Below are 23,936 nucleotides of genomic sequence, written 5' to 3' on the forward strand. Positions count from 1 at the left end.
CTGATTACAGATAACTTAGTTTTTAAATCAACAAAAGTAATAAAAGACAAAGAAGGTCACTATATAATGGTGAAGGGTACAGTTCAACAAGAAGACATAACAATTCTAAATATATATGCACCCAACCTTGGTGTACCCAGAGTCATAAAGCAAACTCTACTTGATCTAAACAAATGGATAAACAACAACACCATAATAGTCAGAGTCGTTAACACCCCACTGAAAGCACAGGACAGATACTCCAAACAGAAAATCAACAAAGAAATAATGGACTTAAACAGAACCCTAGAACAAATGGGCCTGACTGACATTTACAGGACATTTTACCCGAAAACCACTGAATATACATTCTTCTCATCAGCTCATGGGTCATTCTCTAAGATTGACCATATCCTAGGACACAAAGTACGTCTCAAACAATTTAAAAAAATAGAAATTATACCATGTATCTTTTCAGACCACATGGAATAAATGTAGAAATTGATCCTAACAGGAGTCCTCATTTCTACACAAAGTCATGGAAACTAAACAACCTTCTGCTGAATGAGCACTTCATAAACAAGGAAATCAAGATGGAAATCAAAAGATTCTTTGAACTCAATGACAAAGGTGACACAGGTTACCAAAACCTGTGGGACACAGCTAAAGCAGTCCTGAGAGGAAAGTTTATTTCCATAAATGCCTATATCCAAAAGTCAAAAAGATCACAAATAGACAACCTAATGAATCGTCTCAAAGAGCTGAAAAAAGGAGACAGACCGACCCCAAACCCAGCAGAAGTGAAATCATTAAGATCAAATCAGAACTAAACGAAATTGACAACAAGCAAACTATATGGAAGATTAATGAAACAAAAAGTTGGTTCTTTGAAAAAATAAACAAAATTGACAAACCATTGGCTAGACTAATAAAAAGCAGAAAAGAAAAATCTCTAATAAGCTCCATCAGGAACAATAAAGGAGAAATCACAACTGATGGTCCGGAGATACAAGATATAATTTATGAATACTACAAAAACCTCTATGCACACAAACAGGAAAATGTGGAGGAAATGGACAATTTCTTAGAAACACACAGCCTCCCTAGGCTCAACCAGGAAGAAATAGAATTCCTGAACAGACCAATATATCAAGTACTGAAATTGAAACAGTAATAAAAAACCTTCCTAAAAAGAAAAGTCCTGGATCAGATGGTTTCACACCTGGATTTTACCACACCTACAAAAAAGAACTGGTGACTATCCTGCAAAAATGATTCCACAACATCAAGAAGGATAGAACCCTCCCCAACACATTTTATGAAGCTAACATAACCATGATACCAAAACCAGGAAAGGATGCAACAAAAAAAGAAAACTACAGACCAATATCCCTTATGAATATAGATGCAAAAATTCTCAACAAAAGTCTAGCCCATCGAATCCAGGTGCTTGTCAAGAAAATAATCCATCACAACCAAGTGGGCTTCGAATGCAGGGATGGTTTAACATATGCAGATCTATAAATGTAATCCACCATAGAAACAGAAGCAAAAACAAAGACCATATGATCCTCTCAATAGACACAGAAACAGCACCTGACAAAATTCAATACCTTTTATGATAAGAACACTCAACAAAATAGGCATTGACAGGGCTTACCTAAAAATGATACAAGCCATATATGACAAGCCCACAGCCAATATCATACTAAATGGGGAAACATTGAAAGCATTCTCACTTAGAACCGGAACAAGACAAGGTTGCCCATTATCTCCACTTCTATTCAATATAGTGCTGGAAGTCCTTGCTACAGCAATCAGACAAGAGAGTGAAATTAATGGCGTCCAAATGGGAGCAGAAATCAAACTCTCACTCTTTGCTGATGACATGATATTATTATACCTAGAAAACCCCAAGGATTCAACCAAGAGACTCCTTGAACTGATAATTGAAGTTGGTAAAGTCTCAGGATACAAACTCAATACATAGAAATCAGAGGCATTCATATATGCCAACAACAGTACAAGTGAGACCAAATCAAAGATTCAATTCCCTTCAAAATAGCAATAAAGAAAATAAAGTACTCAGGAATATATTTAAGGAGGTAAAAGACGTCTACAGGGAGAACTATGAAACACTGAAGAAGGAAATAGCAGAGGACATAAACAGATGGAAGAATATACCATCCTTTTGGGTTGGCAGAATCAACATTGTTAAAATGTCTATACTACCCAGAGTGACCTACAGAGTCAATGCAATCCCTATTAAAATACCATCATTGTTTTTCACAGATATAGAAAAAATAGTTTTATGCTTCGCATGGAACCAGAGAAGACTCCGTATAGCAAAATTAATCCTAGGCAATGAAAACAAAATAGGAGGTATCAATTTACCAGATTTCAAACTATACTACAAGGCCATAGTCATTAAAACAGCTTGGGACTGGCACAAGAACAGGGACATTGACCAGTGGAACAGAACAGAGAACCCAGATATAAAACAATCCTCATATAGCCAACTAATCTTCGACAAAGCACACAAAAAAATACACTGGGGAAAAGAATCTTTATTCAATAAATCGTGCTAGGAAAACTGGATAGCCACATGTAGAAGACTGAAACAGGACCCATGCCTTTCACCTCTCACAAAAATCAACTCACGCTGGGTAACAGACTTGAACATTAGGTGTGAAACTATTAGAATCCTAGAGGAAAATGTTGGAAATAGTCTTCTAGACATTGGCCTAGGAAAAGAATTTATGAAGAAGACCCTAAAGGCAATCACAGCAGCAACAAAAATAAATAAATGGGACCTGATCAAATTCAAAAGCTTCTGCACAGCCAAAGAAACTGTCAAGAGAGCAAACAGACAACCCACAGAATGGGAGAAAATTTTCGCAAGCTACACATCCGATAAAGGGCTGATAACTAGAATTTATTTAGAACTCAGAAAAATCAGCAAGGAAAAATCAAACAACCCTACCAAAAAGTAGGCAAAGGACATGAAAAAATGTTCAACATCTCTAATCAGCAGGGAAATGTAAATCAAAACTGCAATGAGATATCACTTATCTCCAATAAGAATGGCCTTTATCAAAACGTCCCCAAAAGGCCGGGCGCGGTGGCTCACGCCTGGGAGGCCGAGGCGAGCGGATTGCTCAAGGTCAGGAGTTCAAAACCAGCCTGAGCAAGAGCGAGACCCCGTCTCTACTATAAATAGAAATAAATTAATTGGCCAACTGATATATATATATAAAATATTAGCCGGGCATGGTGGCGCATGCCTGTAGTCCCAGCTACTTGGGAGGCTGGGGCAGAAGGATCGCTCGAGCCCAGGAGTTTGAGGTTGCTGTGAGCTAGGCTGACGCCACGGCACTCACTCTAGCCTGGGCAACAAAGCGAGACTCTGTCTCAAAAAAAAAAAAAAAAAAAAAAACACGTCCCCAAAGAACAAATGCCGGTGTGGATGTGGAGAGAGAGGAACACTCCTACACTGCTGGTGGGACTGCAAACTAGTGCAACCTCTGTGGAAAGCAATATGGAGATACCTCAAAGCCGTACAAGGAGATCTACCATTTGATCCAGCAATTCCACTACTGGGCATCTACCCATAAGATCAAAAGTCACTTTATGAAAAAGACACCTGCACTCGAATGTTTACAGCAGCACAATTCACAATTGCAAAGCTATGGAAACAACCCAAGTGCCCATCAATTCATGAGTGGATTAATAAAATGTAGTATATGTATACCATGGAATACTACTCAGCTTTAAGAAACAATGGTGATATAGCACCTCTTACATTTTCCTGGATAGAGCTGGAACCCATTCTACTAAGTGAAGTATCTCAAGAATGGAAAAACAAGCAACACATGTACTCACCAGCAAATTGGTATTAACAGATCAACACCTAAGTGGACATATAGGAAAAACATTTATCGGGTGTCGGGAGGGTGGGAGGGGAAGGAAGGGATGGGTATACACAAACATAATGAGGGAGATATGCAACATTTGGAGGATGGTCACGCTTGAAAGTCTGACTAGAGGGAGGAAGGGGGACATGGGCAATGTATGTAACGTTAACATTTGTACTCCCATAGTATGCTGAAATTAAAACAAAAAAGAGAGAATGAGGTTAGCACCCAGGGAGGGAACACCCCCCATCCCACCCCCGCCCCCGCCACATACCATTCTCTGACCTCTGGGAGGTGAGGGCAGCAAGGGTTGGGCACCACCTGGTGGCCATAAACTACACTACATGCCACCATCCACTTCCCCTGCTTTCTCCCTGCCACTGCTCCTTGGCCACAATACCCCCTCACACACAGCTGATCCTAGCTTCTTCTCTAGGGCCCCAACCCACTTCATGCTTACCATGCCTACACCCCACAACAGTCCTGCACAGACTGAAGATGGAGACCCTGTCCTCCTGAGTCTCCTTCCTCCATTGCAGAGAAAAAGCCCTTGGAGGGGAGTCAGACAGGCAGGGCTCACATCCTGACAACAACAACAAAAAAGAGATACCACAGGGGACAGGCAGGTGCAGGCCCTGCTCAAGCTGCAGTGACGCAGCGGAGGGTCCTGGAGGCTCCCTTTTTGCGGAGCCTTCCTGAGGAGCGCGCTGCTGACAGCGTGAGGGCACCTGGGTGCGTTAGTCACCTCACTAAGGTAAGTGCTGCGGGAACGACTGTGGCCTCATGTCATGGAACTACGCGCCAGAGCACAGCTGTGTGGACAGCACCCTTCACTCCTGTCTCCTTCTCTGTCCCCCCAGGGGACTTCAAAGTTTTCTTTATATATAATAAATTGCACCCATTTTCTTCTAAGTTTATTCCTAGGTGTTCTATCTTGTCTTTTACTATATTTTTTGGTTGCTCATTATTTTATTTTATTTTATTTTATTTTTTGAGACAGAGTCTCGCTTTGTTGCCCAGGCTAAAGTGAGTGCCGTGGCGTCAGCCTAGCTCACATCAACCTCAAACTCCTGGGCTCAAGCAATCCTCCTGCCTCAGCCTCCTGAGTAGCTGGGAATACAGGCATGCGCCACCATGCCCGGCTAATTTTTTCTATACATATATTAGTTGGCCAATTAATTTCTATTTATAGTAGAGACGGGCCTTGCTCTTGCTCAGGCTGGTTTCGAACTCCTGACCTCGAACAATCTGCCTTGGCCTCCCAGAGTGCTAGGATTACAGGCGTGAGCCACCGCGCCCAGCCTCATTGTTTCTTATGTATAGAAAGATCATTGATTTTTGTGTAGCAGTTTGCTGCCCAGTCACATCCCTGGGCACAATTCTCTTAATACTTACCAGTTTTAGAAGAAATTCTCTTGGCATTCCCTACCAACGATTAAACCTGCAAATGACATCAGCGGCCTCCTTTCTGACCTGGTGTGTCTCATCTCTCCCCCTGTCCACTGGCTCCAGAGGCCCCTCCCGCGATGCTCCATGCAGCTGTTGATGACAGTTCTGGGCTCCTCCTTACCACGGGTTGCTTCTGGCTTGAGACAGAAATACACTGTCATGTTAAACAAGCGCCCATCTCTTCCTGCGCTGTTATGTCCATAGGCTCTGGTGTTTCCCTCAAGGGCCGATGTGGAGTCTCACTGGCTTTGCTCTGGGTACCCAGGCGTCAGAGGTGATGACAGCCCTGGTCCCTGCTGCCACAGTTCTTCTGGATAAATGAGTGGCACCAACACTCATCACACATCACCACGTGGCAGTTTTGCACTAGTCAGCAGGCGACTGCCCTGAGCAGCCAGCAGGCAGGCAGCACCCTCCTGCTGGAGACAAGCGCTGCCATGAGAGGTGTCCTGTGCCAGGTACAGACCAGCCGGAGGGATGGGTGGGGGAAAGAGGCTGAGGGGAAGCGTGGCTCCAGCAGCAGAGCACACTGACCTTTCTGGGCATTTTCATAAAGACGATTCCAAAGCAGCTGCTACAGAATCAACTTCCAAGACTGAAAATATAAGCGCTATCCAGAGACACAGCCAGGCCCGGCCCTTGCTGCCCTCTGGGGCTCCAGCAGTCCTCATATCCTCTCCTGGCCCGCCTGAGGGTGCCCACGGGGCCCACCCAGACCGAGAGCATGTCACACCTGCCTCCAAGCTCTGGGGTCAGTCTGGATCTCACGTGCGCAGAACACGAATGACCGCGGCTCCTCTCCTCATGCTGATTCTGGAGAAGGGTGGCTTTGGGGTCAACCAAACTGTAAGGAGGATCTGGCTGACCAAGAGGGATAGGGTGGGGGTTGGGTTTTCCCCACCTGGAATCACCTCAGGAAGAAAGTTGTCTTGTCTGGTCATGTATGTCAGCCTGCTCAGAGTTCAACACACATTCATTTACATGTATTTTTGTGTATCTTTTGGGCGTAGGCACAGGCCATGGGAGAATGAGAACAGCTATAAGCACGTCCAGGAGGATCCAGGTTCTGATCTAGTTCTACCTGAGCTCTGCTTGCACTCCCGCCGCACTCTCCAAACCCAGCCCCACAGAGCGGCTGACCCGCCCACCCCACCGGACCCTCCTCCAGTCTGGCAAGCTGCCCCCCAAAGACCAGAAGGTAGGTAACGCTGCCTTTCCTTCCCATGGTTTCCCTTGGTGTTCAATAAGCTCTGAATGGTTATAACCTTCTAATTTTGCATGTATTTAAAAACTAATTTACAGGATTCTCTGTTCCAGTATGCCTAGATTTTTACCTAAGCATAAAATTAACAATTTAAAAGATGAAAAAGATAAGAGTATCCATTCTATTTAAGGTTAAAAGTTTTTAATCACAAAAGGGCCGACAGTTGTTGGATTGCCTCAATCTTTTTAAAGTAATTACTTACCAACGTGGCTGATTTGTAAGAGCTTGTTAAATTTGCAGTGCGGTTATTTTTCTTTTTAACTAAGCACCCACTGTGTTAGTTATCTACTGCTGCATAAGAAATTACCATACATTTTAAGGCTAAAAAAAGGTGAGTCGGGAACCCTTGCACAGCTGGGCTGGGCCCCCTGCAAGTGCCCTCTCTCAGGCTGCAGTCAGTGTCACCCAGGCCTGGAGTCTCACCTGAGGCCTGACACAGGAAGGACCTCCTTCTCAGCTCATTCGCAGGTGGTTGGCTGGATTCACTCCCTTCTGGCTGTGGCTGACTTTGGGCCAGAGGCCCCCTTGATTCTCTGCACATGGATTATCTCCCAAGGATGTGGCTTTCTCCGGGGGGCCAGCAAGGAAAAGCCTGTCAGCAAGATGGAGGCAGAATGTTTCTGGTCTCATCAGGCAGCTGAAAGTCCCATCGGTGCTGAGGCGTCCTGTGGGTTAGTAACAAGTGATCCAGAGGAAGGGATTACACAAGGCCAATGTGGGGGCCATTCTGCGCCATCTTAGACACTGCCTGTGGCATCGCCATATTCACTCTAAAATCCTATTTACAGGTAACTATTTTTAGAATGTCACTACTCTGAATATTTTTAAAGCTATCTGCTCATTTTCCTATCCAGATTAAGGGAATACAGGAAATGGTATAAAAACACAAAACAAGTAAATCCTTCTTTAAAGAAAAATTAATACTTTTACTGTTTTGTTCACTACTTTAACATGTCATTGACCTATTATTGACAGAGGAAGTACTGGAATCAAATAATTTCCTCAAAAGTGGTCCTGTGGGATTTTGGGGTTTAAGAAGTCCCTGACCTGTAAGGCGATACCACCACCAGGTGCACCAGCAAGAAGCTGGACCTGTGCTTGTGAGAATTCACAAAGCGGCACTTTAAAATTCAATAAAAGCCAACTAGCAAACCTAAAAAATTGCATAAAAGTTAAAGAGTAAGTAATATTTATCAGATGCCCAATGAGTCTGCTGGGAGAGTTTAGGAACCAACATGAGCCATGTGCATCTCAACCAGTCCAGGAATCTAAAATGTGCAAGCAGCAAAAAGTGTATCTTCAAGAGAACTGATAAGTGAGTCTTCATTAAATGGAGAAGACATATAAAAAACAATCTCATTCAGAAAGAGGCTGGGAAAAACAGGTTTCCACTTTAGAACAAGACTTTCATAAAACTTCTATAAAATAAAAACCTTATCATGTGGGGTATCAAAATTTAGAAAATTATACTGAAAAGGGAGGAACATCATTTAAGAAACAGAGCAAAGAGAACAAGTTCATGCTTGTGAGAAACAGCCCAATTTCATTTAACCCAGAGATCTGTGTCCCATAAAATATGTATTACAAATAAAAAATCATCTCTACCTTTAAGCTTAATTGAAGATACCCTTGTCTCATTTCTGGACTAGTTAAAACAGTAATGGTGCGCATTAATCATCACTGAGTTCTATGGAACTTTTAGGTCTTGCCTTGTAAAATCTCTTACCTGGTTAGCAAGAGATGATCCTCTCTCCTGTGGACTCCAATGAGCTAAAAGGCCGAGACACACATTAATCTGTAATTTTAGGGCTGCCTTACAACCAAAGGGAATCAAACATTTAAAAGCAGCTATGAGCTGGGCGTGGTGGCTCATGCCTGTAATCCTAGCACTCTGGGAGGCCGAGGTGGGCGGATTGCTCGATGTCAGGAGTTTGAAACCAGCCTGAGCAAGAGCAAGACCTCGTCTCTACTATAAATAGAAAGAAATTAATAGGCCAACTAATATATATAGAAAAAATTAGCCGGGCATGGTAGTGCATGCCTGTAGTCCCAGCTACTCAGGAGGCTGAGGCAGGAGGATTGCTTGAGCCCAGGAGTTTGAGGTTGCTGTGAGCTAGGCTGATGCATTGGCACTCTAGCCCAGGTAACAGAGTGAGACTCTGTCTCAAAGAAAAAAAAAAAGCAGCTCTGGCCAGGTGTATGCAGCTCAGACTGCATAAGCAGCAGCAGAAGCAGCTCAGACCAGCCTGAGCAAGAGTGAGACCCTGTCTCTGCTAAAAACAGAAAAATTAGCTGGGTGTGATGGTGCAGGCCTATAGTCCCAGCTACCAGGAAGGCTGAGGCAGGAGGATCTCTTCAGCCCAGGAATTTGAGGTTGCTGTGAGTTACAATGAGGCCACAGCACTCCAGCCTGGGGGATAGAGCCAAACCTTGTCTCAAAAAATAAATAAATAAAAAATAAAAATTAGCTGGGTATGGTGGTGCATGCCTGTAGTTCCAGCTACTCGGGAAGCTGAGGTAGGAACACACCTTGAGCCCAGGAGTTGAGGCTGCAGTGCATTCCAGCCTGGGTGACAGAGCAAGAACCTGTGTCTTTTTTTTTTTTTTTTTAAAGCAGCCATATACTATTACATTCTAATTATATCAAGCACAGTTTCTGTCACCTCAACTGGGCACCCGACTCAGAAAAAGCAAGGTTTGAATCCCAGCTCAAATCCCTTTAACTGTGTGACTTCTAGCTAATTACTGAATCTCTATGAGCCTTAATTTCTTCATCTATGTAATGTAAGTATCAACCCTGAAGGCCAGACCAGCAACCACCACCCGTCCAATAAACCCACAGGTGCCACCACACTGTCTGGAGACAGGCAGGAGGAAGGGCTCTGCCCATGCTCTCCACCCATCCCAGGGCTCCCCACCATGAAAGGCCCAATCTCTACAGAGCTGTTGAGAATTCAGTACCACGGTGGACAGAGAGCACTTAGGACATTGCTTGGCACACTTGGAGATACTCAACAAACGTTTACCTATAACTCTTAGGAAATGTAACAGCTTGGCATCTGCACTGGGGCAGTGAGCAGAGAACATTCCAGGACAGGAGTGCACTGAAACCTCTGGGCGGGTAGTCTCACTTGTGCAGACCACGCTAGGCTGTGCGGCAAGTAGGGCAGGCCTGGTCTTCAGTCACGCAGAACTGACCTTCTACCTGAGGAAGACCATTAGATAGAAAACAAACAGCAAGAGCACCAGGCCGTGGAGGTGAAAGCCATCACAATGGAAACAGTGTGACGTGGGGAGAGTAGGGGCTCTCCTTGAGAGTGGTCAGGAGAGCAAAGATCTGAGGAAGAACTTTAGAGACCAAGGGTTAGGCTCACTCACTGGGAGACAGGACAGCAACACGGCTGCTGGGGGAGCACATAGTGGCCGGCGGGCAAGGCCCCTAGAGTGGCAGGGTGGGTGATGACAGGTGTTCTGGACCTTCAGGGAGGAGTCTGGACTGCAGACCACATACAAGATGATGGTACATATACACGAGCAGGGGCACAGGCTTTGGTTTGTATTTGTTAAAACATCTCTGCTTGTGGGTGGAGAGAGGGCACTGGAGCTGAAAGCAGAGCAGGCAGCCCAGTGATGACACAACTGCAGTGGTCTTGGGGATAACAGGGGCTCAGGATACTGTGACAAACACAGAGACAGATGTTTTGGAGGGAGCTGACGTGAGGGGTGGGGGTGAAGAGTAACTGATGGGCAAAGACGAGAAAAGCAGAGAGAAGCCCAAGTGAGGCGGGGAAGAGATCTCAAGTCCGAGACACCTGTCCCATAGCCAAGCAGAAATGTCCAGTGGGACATTGAGTCTGGAGCTCAGAGGTGAGGTGAAGACTCAGGACACTGATGTGGGAAGGGATGGGAAGGAGGAGGGACAGCTTTCAGATGGAGGGCTCGTCAGAGTAGAGCTGGGGCTGTAGCCTGGCCCATACCTTGCTCTTCCGCGCTGGCAGCCGTAATGAAGACAGCTCTGCAGGCAGCAGCCTCGGGCGTGATGACAGCCTGCACCAATCATTGGCTCACACTGAACTGCTCTAAAAACTCCATGCACCATGTTTCTAAAACATGGAGATCCATAGGAACTCACTTTCAAAGGAGAGTCACTTTTAAAGTTTTTTGTTCTTGTTTGACCCTTTTTTTTTTTTTTTTACCTTCTGAGTATAAACTAAAAGGCAGATTGATAATTGCATGGAATTGAAAGTATCACAACCCTTAGGAATTGAAAGACCATGGCAGACAGTTTTAACAATGGATTACCACTGTTTTAAAATTTTTGAGGCTGAATGTTGTCAAATACACACTCAAGCATGAAGTCATCTCACATTTGATGCATAAAATCTAGAACAGGAATCAGGCAGTATCAGTAAAAGCATTACCTATTTAACTTATGGAAAAAATGTTTTCACAAATTTGGTTGCTAAGCAAGAATTTGTAGGCAAAAGTAAAGTGAAGTGGAAGAGGAAAGAAGGGATTTGGTTTTCTATCAAGTTCACAATCATTGGTCTTAAATTGTAATTGGTTTAGTTACCTAGGCAGTTTTTTATAAGCCCCAAGGTCTTTCTACTCCACCAATAATATCCACTTGTGTGGGATATTTTTTGCTCCAAAGGGGAAGGCTGTTAGCTTGGGCTCAGAAAACCTCATTTGGAGACTCACTAGTAATGGTCAGAAACACAGCAAACACCTCCTGGGTAAAACCATATGGTAAAACCATACAGGAGGGCTGTTCCAGCCCCTCAGCAACCTGCTGCTTTTTCCCTCACCCTGTGTTCAAGTGGGACCTGCCCCTTCTACAATGGATTCCGGAGCAGTTGTCCTTTCTAGCTTTAATTATAATAAATGACATTTAAAAATATATCAACCTCTGGGCACGGTAGCTCACGCCTGTAATCCTAGAACTCTGGGAGGCTGAGGTGGGAGGATTGTTTGAGCTTAGGAGCTGGAGACCAGCCTGAGCAAGACCCGATCTCTACTAAAAATAGAAAGAAATTACTTGGACAACTAAAAATATATAGAAAAAATTAGCCAGACATGGTGGCATATGCTTGTAGTCCCAGCTACTCAGGAGGCTGGGGCAGGAGGATCGCTTGAACCCAGGAGTTTGAGGTTGCTGTGAGCTAGGCTGACGCCACAGCACTCTAGCCCAGGCAACAAAGTGAGACTCCGTCTCAAAAAAAAAAAAAGAATATACATATGTATCTACCTCTCCACTGTATTTGCACAGACTATGAAGACTTTTCCCCCACTCTGGAGAAAAACAACTTTGAAAGTAAGTTGTCCTTTCTATTCTGGGCAACTAACTAAAATACAGAAGGAACAGAAAGGGAATTTCGTAGGGGAAAGGAAACTGCAATGGAGGAGAAAAATCATAGAACAGACCCAGAAGCTTGAAAATAATTAGCAGAATAAGGTGATATTCTAATTTCTGTATGACATCATAGGAAATGACAAGTTCAATGGAAAATTTCTGGAAATATCACATTAAAATATATGTCATATTTATTCAGAATATCATAATCAATGCAAAAATAGAATTCTCTTCTCTCCTATAAAAGTTAAGTACAATACTGTAGGCTACATACATGATATTTTAGTCAAATCTTCAGTATTAGTTTCTAAAAACAAAAAAATCTACGGTTATACATATCCAATTTATCATACAAAATATATACAAAAAGCATCATTGTAGTGTAGAAAAATGAAGTTACCAAAATATAACTTATGCAATTTACTTTACAAAAAATGTATTCTAGTTAAATTTTTCCAAGAGCTTCACCAATTAGTTGAACAGCAACACTCTTGCCTTCGTCTGTTTGAATGACAAGCAAAGCTTCGAATTTGCCCACGGACTTGGGTTTGAACTGCACCGGCATGTTGATGTAGTGCTGGGCTCTGTGGACAGAAAGGAACATAGCAGTGGCCTGGTGACAGCCACACGCAACTGCCTGCCACAGTCAGCACACCACTAGGCAGAGGTGTTGGTCCAGGAGCCTAGTCAAGTTATGGTCAGCTTAAATCTAATTTTTTTGATGCTATTACTTAATAAGCAACTGACACAAAGGAGAGAAAACTCTAAAACTGAATTAAAACAGTATGTATATATGTATGTGTATATATATATGTGTGTGTATATATATATGTGTGTGTGTGTATATATATTCCTAGCCATCCCATAAATATAGAAAAGAGGAAATATGAGGTCTGACCTATTGTATGTAGAACTTTGTAGCTATCTACCCAAGAAAGGGTTAGAGAACACCCTGAATATCCCTACTACATTCAGTTCTGGAAATAGACTGTACTGGAAAGAATACTGAAACAACCTGTTCCATCCTCTCATTGACAGGGCTATGCAGTTTTTGCTCTAAAATTCGTATGCAACTTTCATCAAAACTCTTCTGAAAACTTTATTTTCAATAAAGGCAGGTTTAAAAATAGTATTTGGTGGGGAGGGTTTGTTTTCATGCATAAAACTATGTCCAAGAGTTTCAAAATATATTCTTGTTATTGTGGTGAAGGAGATGACACACACTTTATGCATAGTCTGTATGATGTCATCGATGTTCAGTCTTAATTGTTTTTAAGTGAAAACCTAGAACTTTTAGACTTTTCTCATAGGAAAGGTCTTTCATCCCATCATTTTAGAGCTACATGTTTTCAAGTTTGGCAATTGGAAGTAAAAAATGCTTTTGTTTCAAGTGTCTTTCCTGATAAAAACCCAACACAGGTGTCTGCCTTTGGGTGCACAACAGCACATTAGGCTTGAAATTCAGAAAACATTTTAGAAACCCTCTTCTTGGATATAACTCATAGCACAGATATGTATACCCTTATAGATCTACAGTGTGTGTGTGTATCAAATATATCTATCTTTATTTAAAGTCTGGGTTACTTCCCCAAATACACTATACATATTTTACCATGTCAAAGCTAATGTGCTTTTTTAAAAAATGAAAGCTAGCCATGGCATTAACTATAACTTTCTCTTTCATGTTGACATGTCAATACTCAGAAGAATGTAGTACAATTTGCCAATTTAAGAAGGCTTTATACTTTATGAATTATTGAAAATAATAAAACAACCCAAAATAAATCTCTGGAAGAGCTTTAAATTAGCAAATTTCATTATGGGATATAGAATTATTCTATATTCAATTGAAAAAATGTTTTTTAAAATGTACTGTGATGAAATATATCATCTGCTTCAAACTTACAGATACTCTGGATAAACTGGAATTAGAGAGAACCATAAAGTTTGACATAGCTATAGAACACTACCGGCAAGAAGGACATTTAAAACAGTACTTTGTACTATGATTAAGAACTGCTTTAGGCTGGGCATGGTGGCTCATGCCTGTAATTACAGCACTTTGAAAGGCTGAGGTGAGAGAACTGCTTAAGGCCAGAAATTTGAGACCAACCTAGGCAATATAGCCAGACCCTGTCTCTACAAAAAATTAAAAATTAGCCAGGCATGGTGGCACACACCTGTAATCCTAGCCACTTGGGAAGCTGAGGTGGGAAGATCTTTTCAGCCCAGGAGTTAGAGGTTGCAGTGAACTACAATTACGCTATTGCACTCCAGTCTGAGTGACAGAGCAAAACCTATTTTTTAAAGAAACTGTTTTGTCTCTCTCTCTCTCTCTCCACACACACAGAGAGAGAGAGAGAGAGAGAGAGAGAGAGAGAGAAGGGTAAAAGGGAGGTCTGCTGAGCCCCGTGAGGAGAGAGAGAGAGAGAGAGAGAGAGAGAGAGAGAGAGAGAGAGAGAGAGAGAGAGAGAGAGAGAGAGAGAGAGAGAGGGAGAGAGAGAGAGAGAAAGAGAAAAGGGAGGTCTGCTGAGCCCCGTGAGGAGGTCTAGCTCAAACCCTCTCACTAGCTAATGACTAACTGGACAGCAAGAGCAGGTGGAGCAGAAAAGGGTCCAGAAATCAGAGAGGCCCCTGGCCAGGCAACACTCAGCCCCACTTACCCTACCTGTTTGAAAGGAGCTTAGTGGAGCCTATAAATTCCAGCAACAGTAATTTTTTCTTTCTTTTTGAGAAAATGTAAAAGGAACTTTTTCTGTAGGAAAAAGCTGGCATACTAGTATATCCAAGGTACCATCATTATCAAAGAAATTGGTTCCTATGGACTGGTGAGCAGGCACCACAGCCCACAGGCACAGCTCACTTCCGCACACGCAGCACCTGCCAGCTCCGACGGGAGCTCGCCAGCATCGTGCAGACGCTCCAAGCAAGGACACCAGGGCATGGGGAGGTAAAGCCCACTTGCTGTGACAGCTCAGTGGGGATTAGATATGTTTAAAATGATAGGTTAAGAGAAAGATGCTTTTCAGAGCTGAGTGGAAACATGAACAAATTCTTTTTCAAAAGATATAAATGTAAGAAAGAAAGGATCAACTAGAACCCAAAAAAAGAACCTTTACAGAAAAACTGTCAGAAACTTTTCCTTATTACCTATTTATAATCTGTCATTTTAAGGGGGCTAAATAGCCCCCACATACATTCATGCTCTCCCCTGTAACTTCTTAGGGGGATACTTCGGCCTTGGCATGCTGCCATCAGTTTCTAGCCCACAGGGCATGTGCCACTTCATGTGTTAGTGCTGGAGCTTACAGACAGCCCCAGCAGGCCTCTCAGTGGCCATGGCAAAGGTGCATATTTGTAAGGTCATTATCACTTCATGTACAGATAACTACAGATAACTAAAGTCATATTGTTGCCTTGAAAGTATGCAGTTAATGGTGTCACAGAGCAGACAGTGACCCAATGCATTAAAACTGTGATTCACAAAAAGGCTGTAAAGTGCTTCTCAGGGTTCTAAGAACAGAGATTTTTGTTCCACCTGCCAAGACAAGCTAACTGGTGTGCTCATCTGGCCATTATGTTATGACCCTTTGTCCTAAGGCAAAGTGTCTAACATCTGGACAAATACAAAAGGACCCACTACTCCAATTCTGCCATAAAAATTGTCAAGTGAAGTTCACAGTCTGCTTCTATTGCCCTACTTCTTCTCCAAGGTGGGCACAACTCATTCTCTATTATAAAGCAGCCATCTTTCACCTTACTTTACATCATAATTAAGCCTATGGATGTTTCACAAGAGAAAAGTTTCCCATGAACAAGAGTTTACTTCATCTGGCTAAATAGAGCCCAAAATTAGTGTTTCACACAAGACTTTCTTATTCATATTTTACCAAATTTACAATGAGTTGCACTATTAAAGCTGATGCTGCAATCTATATTATTATGTATTTACATAATATGAATATTATGTATTTACATAATGTAAATATTATATACATGTTAATGTTGATGTTAACACTCTCTGAAAACTCATCCTTACAGAATAACTTAAGTATCTGCCACTAATAAAGCATAAAATTATCTCCGTTAAGCATAAAAGTTTTAAAAGATTTAAATTTAATGTTCAAAGAGTATAAACAAAATGTATCTTGTGATGTTATTTAAAATGCTAGCTTACCTAAACTGTCCAAATTTTGCTTAATTGAAAAATATTTTCTCATGTTTCTAAGTTCTTTCAGATGGCATTAACATGACCCAGGATGCATACGAGAGCAATGCTCTACTTTAGGACAGCTTAAAATTTTTAGCACTGGAATTTCAAGTCGACAAATTCACCTCTATAAAAATGTCACTTTTAAATGGCTAGCAACAAACACATTTTATTTTTCAAAACTAGTTTTTAGAAAAAAAGCTGAAGCTAAGCAAAATGTCATCTCATTTATAAACTTGAATTTCTCATTAAAAATGTTTTAGGCATCATTTCCCATCACGTCTATAATACTGAAGTCAGAATCTACATGGTAAGCAGCAGCAGCAATTAAAATAACTTTAAATCCAGGTAGGTCCACACAGAAGAGAGTTAACTATTTTGTTTACAAATTTAGATGATGGGCCAGGCGTGGTGGCTCACGCCTATACTCCTAGCACTCTTGGAGGCCGAGGCGGGCAGACCACTCAGGGTCAGGAATTCTAAACCAGCCTGAGCAAGAGCGAGACCCCATCTCTACTAAAAATAGAAAGAAAGTAATTGGCCAAATAAAAATATATAGAAAAAATTAGCCGGGCATGGTGGCACATGCCTGTAGTCCCAGCTACTCGGGAGGCTGAGACAGGAGGATTGCTTGAGCCCAGGAGTCTGAGGTTGCTGTGAGCTAGGCTGACGCCATGACTCACTCTAACCTGGGCAACAAAGTGAGACTCTGTCTCAAAAAAAGAAAGGAAAAAAAATTTAGATGATGAAAAATAAACACGGCTGATATTAAATTAACTTGCCATGTTAATTGTCAAAATTATGTTTCAATTTAGGTAATGTCAATATTCTCTTAAATACATCAAATGACAACTAACTGTACCACATGCTATAAACTGAGGGCCCATGTCCCTTCCCCCCCAATTTACTTGCTGAAATCCTCAAGTCACAAGGGTAACACCCTCAAGATTAGGGCTGATGCCCTCATCAAAGAGGCCTCTGAGAGTGACCTTCCCCTTCTGCCATGAGAGGACACAGTGAGAAGATGCTGTCTGTGCCCTAGGAAGTGGGCCCTCACCAGACATGGAATCTGCTGTGCCTTGATCTTGGCCTTCCCAGTCTCTGGAACTGTGAGAAATAAACGTCCGCTGCTTACACACTACCCAGTCTGTGATATTCTGTTACAGCAGCCCAAATGGACACAAGGATTTGCCACTCACAATTCCCCTTTTATCTCCTCTACTTGGCTGGTCATGTTCCCACACTCCATCTCAGAAACAGACTCTGCCACTTGTAACACTATCGTAATGAGAACAGTTTAGGTTCTTTCTTTGGAAAGGGTCCAAAAAGGTACCTGATTTGGTCCAAAAGGTTTGGCTGAAATACAATTTTTTAACAATCTGTAAAAACAAAGAATATAAAACAAAGAATATGATATTATATTCTTAAGCAAAGAATATAATATCAAAAGAGAATTTGAAACCACAATGTATTCAATGATAGAAGCTGGAAAATGAATGTTTAACTGCAGCCAAGTTTTGACTGCCTCCTCCCTAGCTATAAAATAGAAACTGCTACATAAAGCTGAACAATGTAACAAGCAATTTAATCAGCTATTTTAAATAATGATTCTTTACCAAAACTATAGATGTGGTATATGTAAATATTGTTATTTTAAAAGTTGGTACTAGGTTCTTCAAGATAATTTTTTAATAAAACTTTTTAGAAGGTTTTTTTAAAAAATCATTTAAGACAAAAAGAGCCCTTTGGAATACAAATCTAAAGTCCTTCCAATTTGTGACAGATGTATGCTAGTTTACATAGAATTATTCCATCGATCCACTGTGTTTAAAAATATACACCTGCACAAAGCGTGTTAAGATGTGGTATGTGAACCAGCCTCAGAATAAATAAACAAATAATGCAGTTATGATGAAATTTGAGTTTAGATAATAACAGTGTTCAGGATAATTTATTCAGTATCATTTGTACTGTTACTAAAAATAGTTACTACAATTAAAAATTTAAATAGTCTCTTTTTGAATAAACTAATTGCTTCTGCAATTGTGCTACCCTGTGCTTTACTCGTACCAACCTATTATTACTCACTCTACAACATCACTAGTCTCAAATCAATTGGGGCAACCTACAGTAACTGGGGAGCTACACAGACTGCTGTGAAAACAGAACTCAGACACAGTCCGCAAGTTAGAAAACCTGGATATAGCTGGTTTATAAACTTGTGCCTTTCTGCTCTATCAAAGGATTAAATGAAGAAGCACTGATGTGAACTGTGATTTCTAGCAAAATCTGTGGGGTTTGTATTATGGAGTCCTGCCAGTAAAGACCACCTATAGGAGAGATTTAATGATGGTGACAAAGACACTAACATCTGCTGACGCATGCTATGCTATGTCTAGGCACTATTACTCACGCATCTCTTATACATCCCTCAATTCTGTGCTATCAACAGCATTAGCATCTCCATTTTACTTATAAGGAAATTGAAGCCTCAAGAAATTACATCTACGATAATTTTCTAGATATAGTTATTGCCGAATTTACAGAACTGAAATCTACAGTTTGTGCCTTTCGGTTAGTCTCCTGGGAAAGAAAGCGTTTAGACCTTAAGTATATAAACATGTTTTCTAGTACATAGGATGAGAAAGAGGAGGATAAAGAGATAAGAGAGTGAAAAGAAAGGGTAAGAGGTGGAGGAACAGTCCTTAGCCAAGTCACCTTCCCAGCTTCAATCATACAGCACTGCTCATCTTGTAACTCAGTACAGTCCTAGAATGTCTGCAGTGGTCCAAATTTTCACAGAATATATCATGTCTCTGTAATAGTCCCCTAATGCTAAAATTAGAGATCTTATGATAATTAAATGGTTTAATTAAAAAGTCAGAGATGAAGTTAAAATTATTCTTTAGCATTGAGTCCAACATAACCCTACTGTTAAATTCTAAATAACAGTGATAATTCAGCTTGAGATTTCAACCTAAATGTACATTATATAGAAAAAGAAAATTAGCAAAGACAAGAAAATAAGGCCCTGGTTATGTACAATATTGGGTATTTGAAGAATGGCAACTGGAAAACACCAGTATTCCCTACTCATCTGGGAAGGTTTCTGTCCCAATTAGTGAAAATTTAAGTCTTTGATTCTCAGCATACCAGTGAAAATAACATTTTAAACAGGAATTACTCTGTAAGTTCATAACAGGATAATTAAGGCTCTATGTACGTGTGTGGCTGGGTAAGAGGAGAGCCTTACTCCTCTGGTAAGAGGAGCCGTTCAACAGGTCCAAACACTGCAGGGCTGCTATACTGCCACATGCACTGCGGATGGTCACCAGATATCTGCCCTGCAAGCTCCTTTTTCTCTTTTGCAAATGTGTTGAAGATGCATGTGTTTAACACTCTTGGGTGTTGGCCATGAACATGGTGGGGGGACGTGCAACACAGGAGTCCTCATAAGCCCAAACTCCTGAGGAACGAAGTCCTGCACCACAATGAGAACACTTGTAATCTATGATAGATTAACTCACCTCAGAGAGTATTTGGAATGTTTGACGTAGAATGGCTCTCTGGGACTTAAAAACTTCAGCTGAAATTTAATAGAAAACACTTTATAAGGTTATATAAATTAGATATTTTAGCATACATAAAATATACCATGCATTTCTTTAAAGATATATTTTGTAAATTTAGATATCACCACAAGATTAGGTAAGACAACAAATGCTGATGTAATGAAAATACATTTAAGGGAATTTTAACATGAATTTTCTCTAATTTTGACTAAAGCAAATGTTATCCAGAAATATGTCTGTGTGATAGTACAAAAGAAAGTTAAAAATAAAAATATAAAAACAAAATTTTTGACTTTCAAATAAACAGTCATGAATCGCCGATGACCTGCATTTCAAGAGTTAGGATATAAAAAAAAAAGAACAAAAGAAATATGAAAAAATTAAAAAAAAAAAAAAGAATTGCCAATGAGTTTCTTTCCAAATACAGTAGTATCAAGGCATTTTTTGAAGATTAAGTCATTATGACTGAAATATAATCTGTAGAACAAGTTTCTAATCATCAGGAAAATGTTATCAAACAGTTGAACACATTTACTTTTTCAAAGCCCACAGTAACATTTCCAGCTTACCGAGTGTGTTATAAAAGAATTATTTCGCAGATTGACTTTCAGCGTCCTTGATTCCCCAACTCTAGTTGGCAGAAACCTGTACACATCTTCTGGGGCATAAACTCCACGGTGGGTCACACTGAGCTGCCTGCTTTGGGAATGGGTTTAAAAGTTAACTATTTAAAATCCATAGTAATTTAAATTATTTTTTTGTTAAATTATGTAGTGCTACATTAATTGGTGTTTTCGCTCACAACTCATTTTAAAAAATCGTTTTGTGATGGCAATATCTAACTTACTTGAAAATAAGCTGGCGCTAGCAGGATTCTCATTTAAAGGGTGTTGGGTTAGGCCATGCTCCGTGGCACTGCTTTCATCCCCAGTGTCCTCAGCCTGGCTCTCCACCCACCTCCCTGGCCTAACCAAGCCACTGGACCTGGACCACTCACACCCTAGCCTGCGGCTGCCTTCACTATCACAGGACACAGGACTCTGAGACCAGGACACAGCCTCAGCCTCTCAGCACCACTGGATGGTGGTGAGCGCTTGCTGGCTGTGGCTCCCCTCTCCCCTCTCCGGCCACTCCTCCGAGTGGCGGGCTCCCCTCTACTCCCTCACGCTCTGTGGCCCAGCACCCCCAGGATGCTGGAGCTAAGACTCAGCCCTCAGCTGTGGGCAGCAGCCTTCTCTATTCAAGCACAACACAACTGTCTGTCTCAGGATAGCCGAAGACATCTGTCACCACATACATGGAACTAAACTTAGGATCTTTCTCCTCAAATCTGATCTTTCACTGGTATTTCCTGAGCCTCCTATGCCCTTTTATCCAATCCATAGTGGAAGTCTTCAAATTTCCTTCCTATATACTTCTCAGATCTGTCCATTCTGTTCATATTCCTTGACACTATTTTACTCTTGGATTGCTTAAAAATAGCCTCTGGCTTGTTTTACCTTATCTGCCCTTGCCTCCCTCTACTTAGTCCATACTATCACTCAATGGATATTTCTATAAAGACTCAAATCTGATCACATCACTCCATGGCTTCAGATAGCTCTCCAGACAAGCGCCACCTCCTTTGTCCAGCACTCTGTCTGCCTCCCTCTCTACCCTCACCCCTCCATGTGTGTTCTCAACCTGGGGTTGTCTTTTGGTTCCTCAAGGGCCAACAATGTCCTTTACTCGGCCGGAAACTGTTCCCACCCCTTCACCTAGAAATTTCCACTTAACCTCCTCGACTTCAATGTCCCTTTTCAGGAAAGTTCTTCCCAGATGTAACAGACCAAGCTGCATCTGTCACGTTTCCCATTCATTTCCCTCCAGTCCTTTCCATAATTGGCAACAGAACATGTCCCGTATGGTCACTGGATTGTGACTCCTTCTCCAGGAGGGAGCCATGGAGGCGGGACCGGGGCAATTCTGCTCACTCTGGCAGGCAGCAAGTGCTCAGCAGGTATGAGATGAGCAAAAGAGTAATGGCATGGAGAGGGAGTGTTACAAACGCATTCTTTAAAGGGTTTGAATTTCTTTGCTCCTATTAGAAAAAGGAGCAAGATGCATTATTTGTTCCTATTAGAAAATAAATGACCAAATTTACATTAAATTCTGCAGGCATTTAACATATATTTTTCAGGCCTGGCGCGTTGCCTCATGCCTGTAATCCTAGCACCCTGGGAGGCCAAGGCAGGAGGATTGCTCAAGGTCAGGAGTTCAAAATCAGCCTGAGCAAGAGTGAGATCCGTCTCTACTAAAAATAGAAAGATATTAATTGGCCAACTAAAAATATATAGAAAAAATTAGCCAGCATGGTGGCACGTGCCTGTAGTCCCAGTTACTTAGGAGGCTTAGGCAGAAGGATCACTTGAGCCCAGGAGTTTAAGGTTGCTATGGGCTAGGTTGATGCCACGGCACTCTAGCCCAGGCAACAGATTGAGACTCTGTCTCAAAACAAACAAACAAAAAAACCCAAAAAGAACAAAAAAACAAAAAAACATATTTTTCTTCCAGGCATATTCCTCCAAAACTAAATTAGACCTAACTATTAGTTAATTTACATTTTAACGTTTTGAAGAATCTACTTTCATACGCTCCTTATGGGAATGTGAAATAAAATAGTACAACTGCTTAGGGAAAACTACTCTTAGCAGTTTATTTTAACGTTGTCATGTGACCCAGCAATTTTACGTTAAATGAGGTATTTTTACCTATGAGAAAGGAATCCATATGTCTATAGAAATGGATATACAACAATATTCATAGCTCCAAATTATAAGACACACAAATGTGAACAGGAAAATGAATAAATTACAATGTTTGTTTAAATGAATAATAAATGATAAAAAGGAACAAAGTAGAGGTACATTCAACATCATGAATGAATACAAAAAACATGTTGAGAAGAATCCACACACAAAGAGTGTATATGTATATGAAGTTCAAGCAAAATTAATCTATGATGATAGAAATCAGAACAGAACAGATCTCGGCTGCAAAGGCACATGTAACAATTTTCTGGGCTGAGAGAAATATTCTCCATCTTGACAAGAGTGGTAGTAACCCATGTGAACTCATAGGTAAAGTCATGGAGCATTCCACTGCATATAACTATACCTCAAAAAGTACCAGGAAAAAAATTCGTAAGTGACAAAAACAACATACTCAGGTATAAGAGCAGAAGCCTCTGACACAGCTTGTCTTCGGGGCTTAACTAAATTATCTATTTTAATGAGAGAATCTGTAGACACGCATGCATGTTCAGGCTGATTTTCTGCTTTGGCACTCTGTATGGAAAAATCACAGGGTGGGGGATGAGAAATAAAAATTCTAGGAAAATACATGGACATTTATCTATTTGAATTCTACCGTTTCCTCTAAAATTTATTTAAAGGAGACTTAAAATTTTTAAGTCCCCCAAATTGCAGATTCTCCACAGTGTACTATTTAATTTCTCTCTTATATGCCTGCACGAACACACAAAAGCATATACATAGTATCTTACATAATTAAGTCAAACATGGGTCCCATGCATCAAACATGCCAATAAAGAAGACAAAAAAGAAATCAAGACTATGGGGCTATACAGCAAAATTAGTGAAACTGGGATAATCCTAGGAAAATATTCTGCATTTTTAGGTCAGTTTTTAATGTCATTTCACTTATTGTTTTTAATGTATACACAATAATTTACTTTTCAGTATAATACGCACTTGTCCAGAGAGCTGAAATCTCAACGTGTGTTTTATGTGAGGCTCTTTAAGTGGGTGACATTCAACGTCCCAAAATTGGGCATAATCCCCTCTATCTCTGGGCAAAAATGTGATGGAGACCTACAAAACACATCCAGAAGAGAAATTTAGACATTGATCATTAGACACATGTAGTTAGGTTACCAATTCAAAGTTTTGGTATAAAAAAATTAGATGAACAAATGCTTTTCCACTGGCTAATTTTCCCACTAATTCGAAGAATTTGATCAATTTCATTTCTGGTGGTCTTGTTACTATACCAGATCCCAAACACATTCCTGCTTAAGGATTTATATAACATATCAATTAAAATGTACAGTAAATGTTTTGGAGAAAACAAAAAGTACTAAAGCTGTCAAGCACAAGACCTACATGGGGAAGGTCCAACCACAGAAACGCAATCG

The 23,936-nt window shown here is 41.2% G+C and overlaps 1 protein-coding gene across 5 annotated transcripts in view; it reads right to left on the minus strand.

Moving 5' to 3' along the window:
• Positions 1-8,717: 8,717 nt before the first annotated feature.
• Positions 8,718-23,936, minus strand: part of CEP192 (centrosomal protein 192) — a 126,989-nt gene continuing 111,770 nt past the window's right edge. Inside the window, exons 42-46 of one of the 5 annotated variants that reach the window (XM_075993697.1) lie at positions 23,494-23,613; positions 22,946-23,067; positions 20,311-20,437; positions 19,697-19,755; positions 8,718-12,543 (exon numbers count right to left, since the gene is read on the minus strand). In XM_075993697.1, the coding sequence (XP_075849812.1) occupies positions 12,405-12,543; positions 19,697-19,755; positions 20,311-20,437; positions 22,946-23,067; positions 23,494-23,613 (567 nt within the window). In that variant the 3' untranslated portion in view covers positions 8,718-12,404. Of the gene's footprint in view, positions 12,544-19,696; positions 19,756-20,310; positions 20,441-22,945; positions 23,068-23,493; positions 23,614-23,936 lie in introns of all 5 variants that reach the window. The other 4 variants (XM_012746156.3, XM_075993698.1, XR_012912821.1 and 1 more) reach the window with 4 other exon arrangements.

The sequence above is a fragment of the Microcebus murinus genome, chromosome 17 (genome assembly GCF_040939455.1).
Source record: "Microcebus murinus isolate Inina chromosome 17, M.murinus_Inina_mat1.0, whole genome shotgun sequence".
Classification (NCBI taxonomy): Eukaryota; Metazoa; Chordata; class Mammalia; order Primates; family Cheirogaleidae; genus Microcebus; species Microcebus murinus.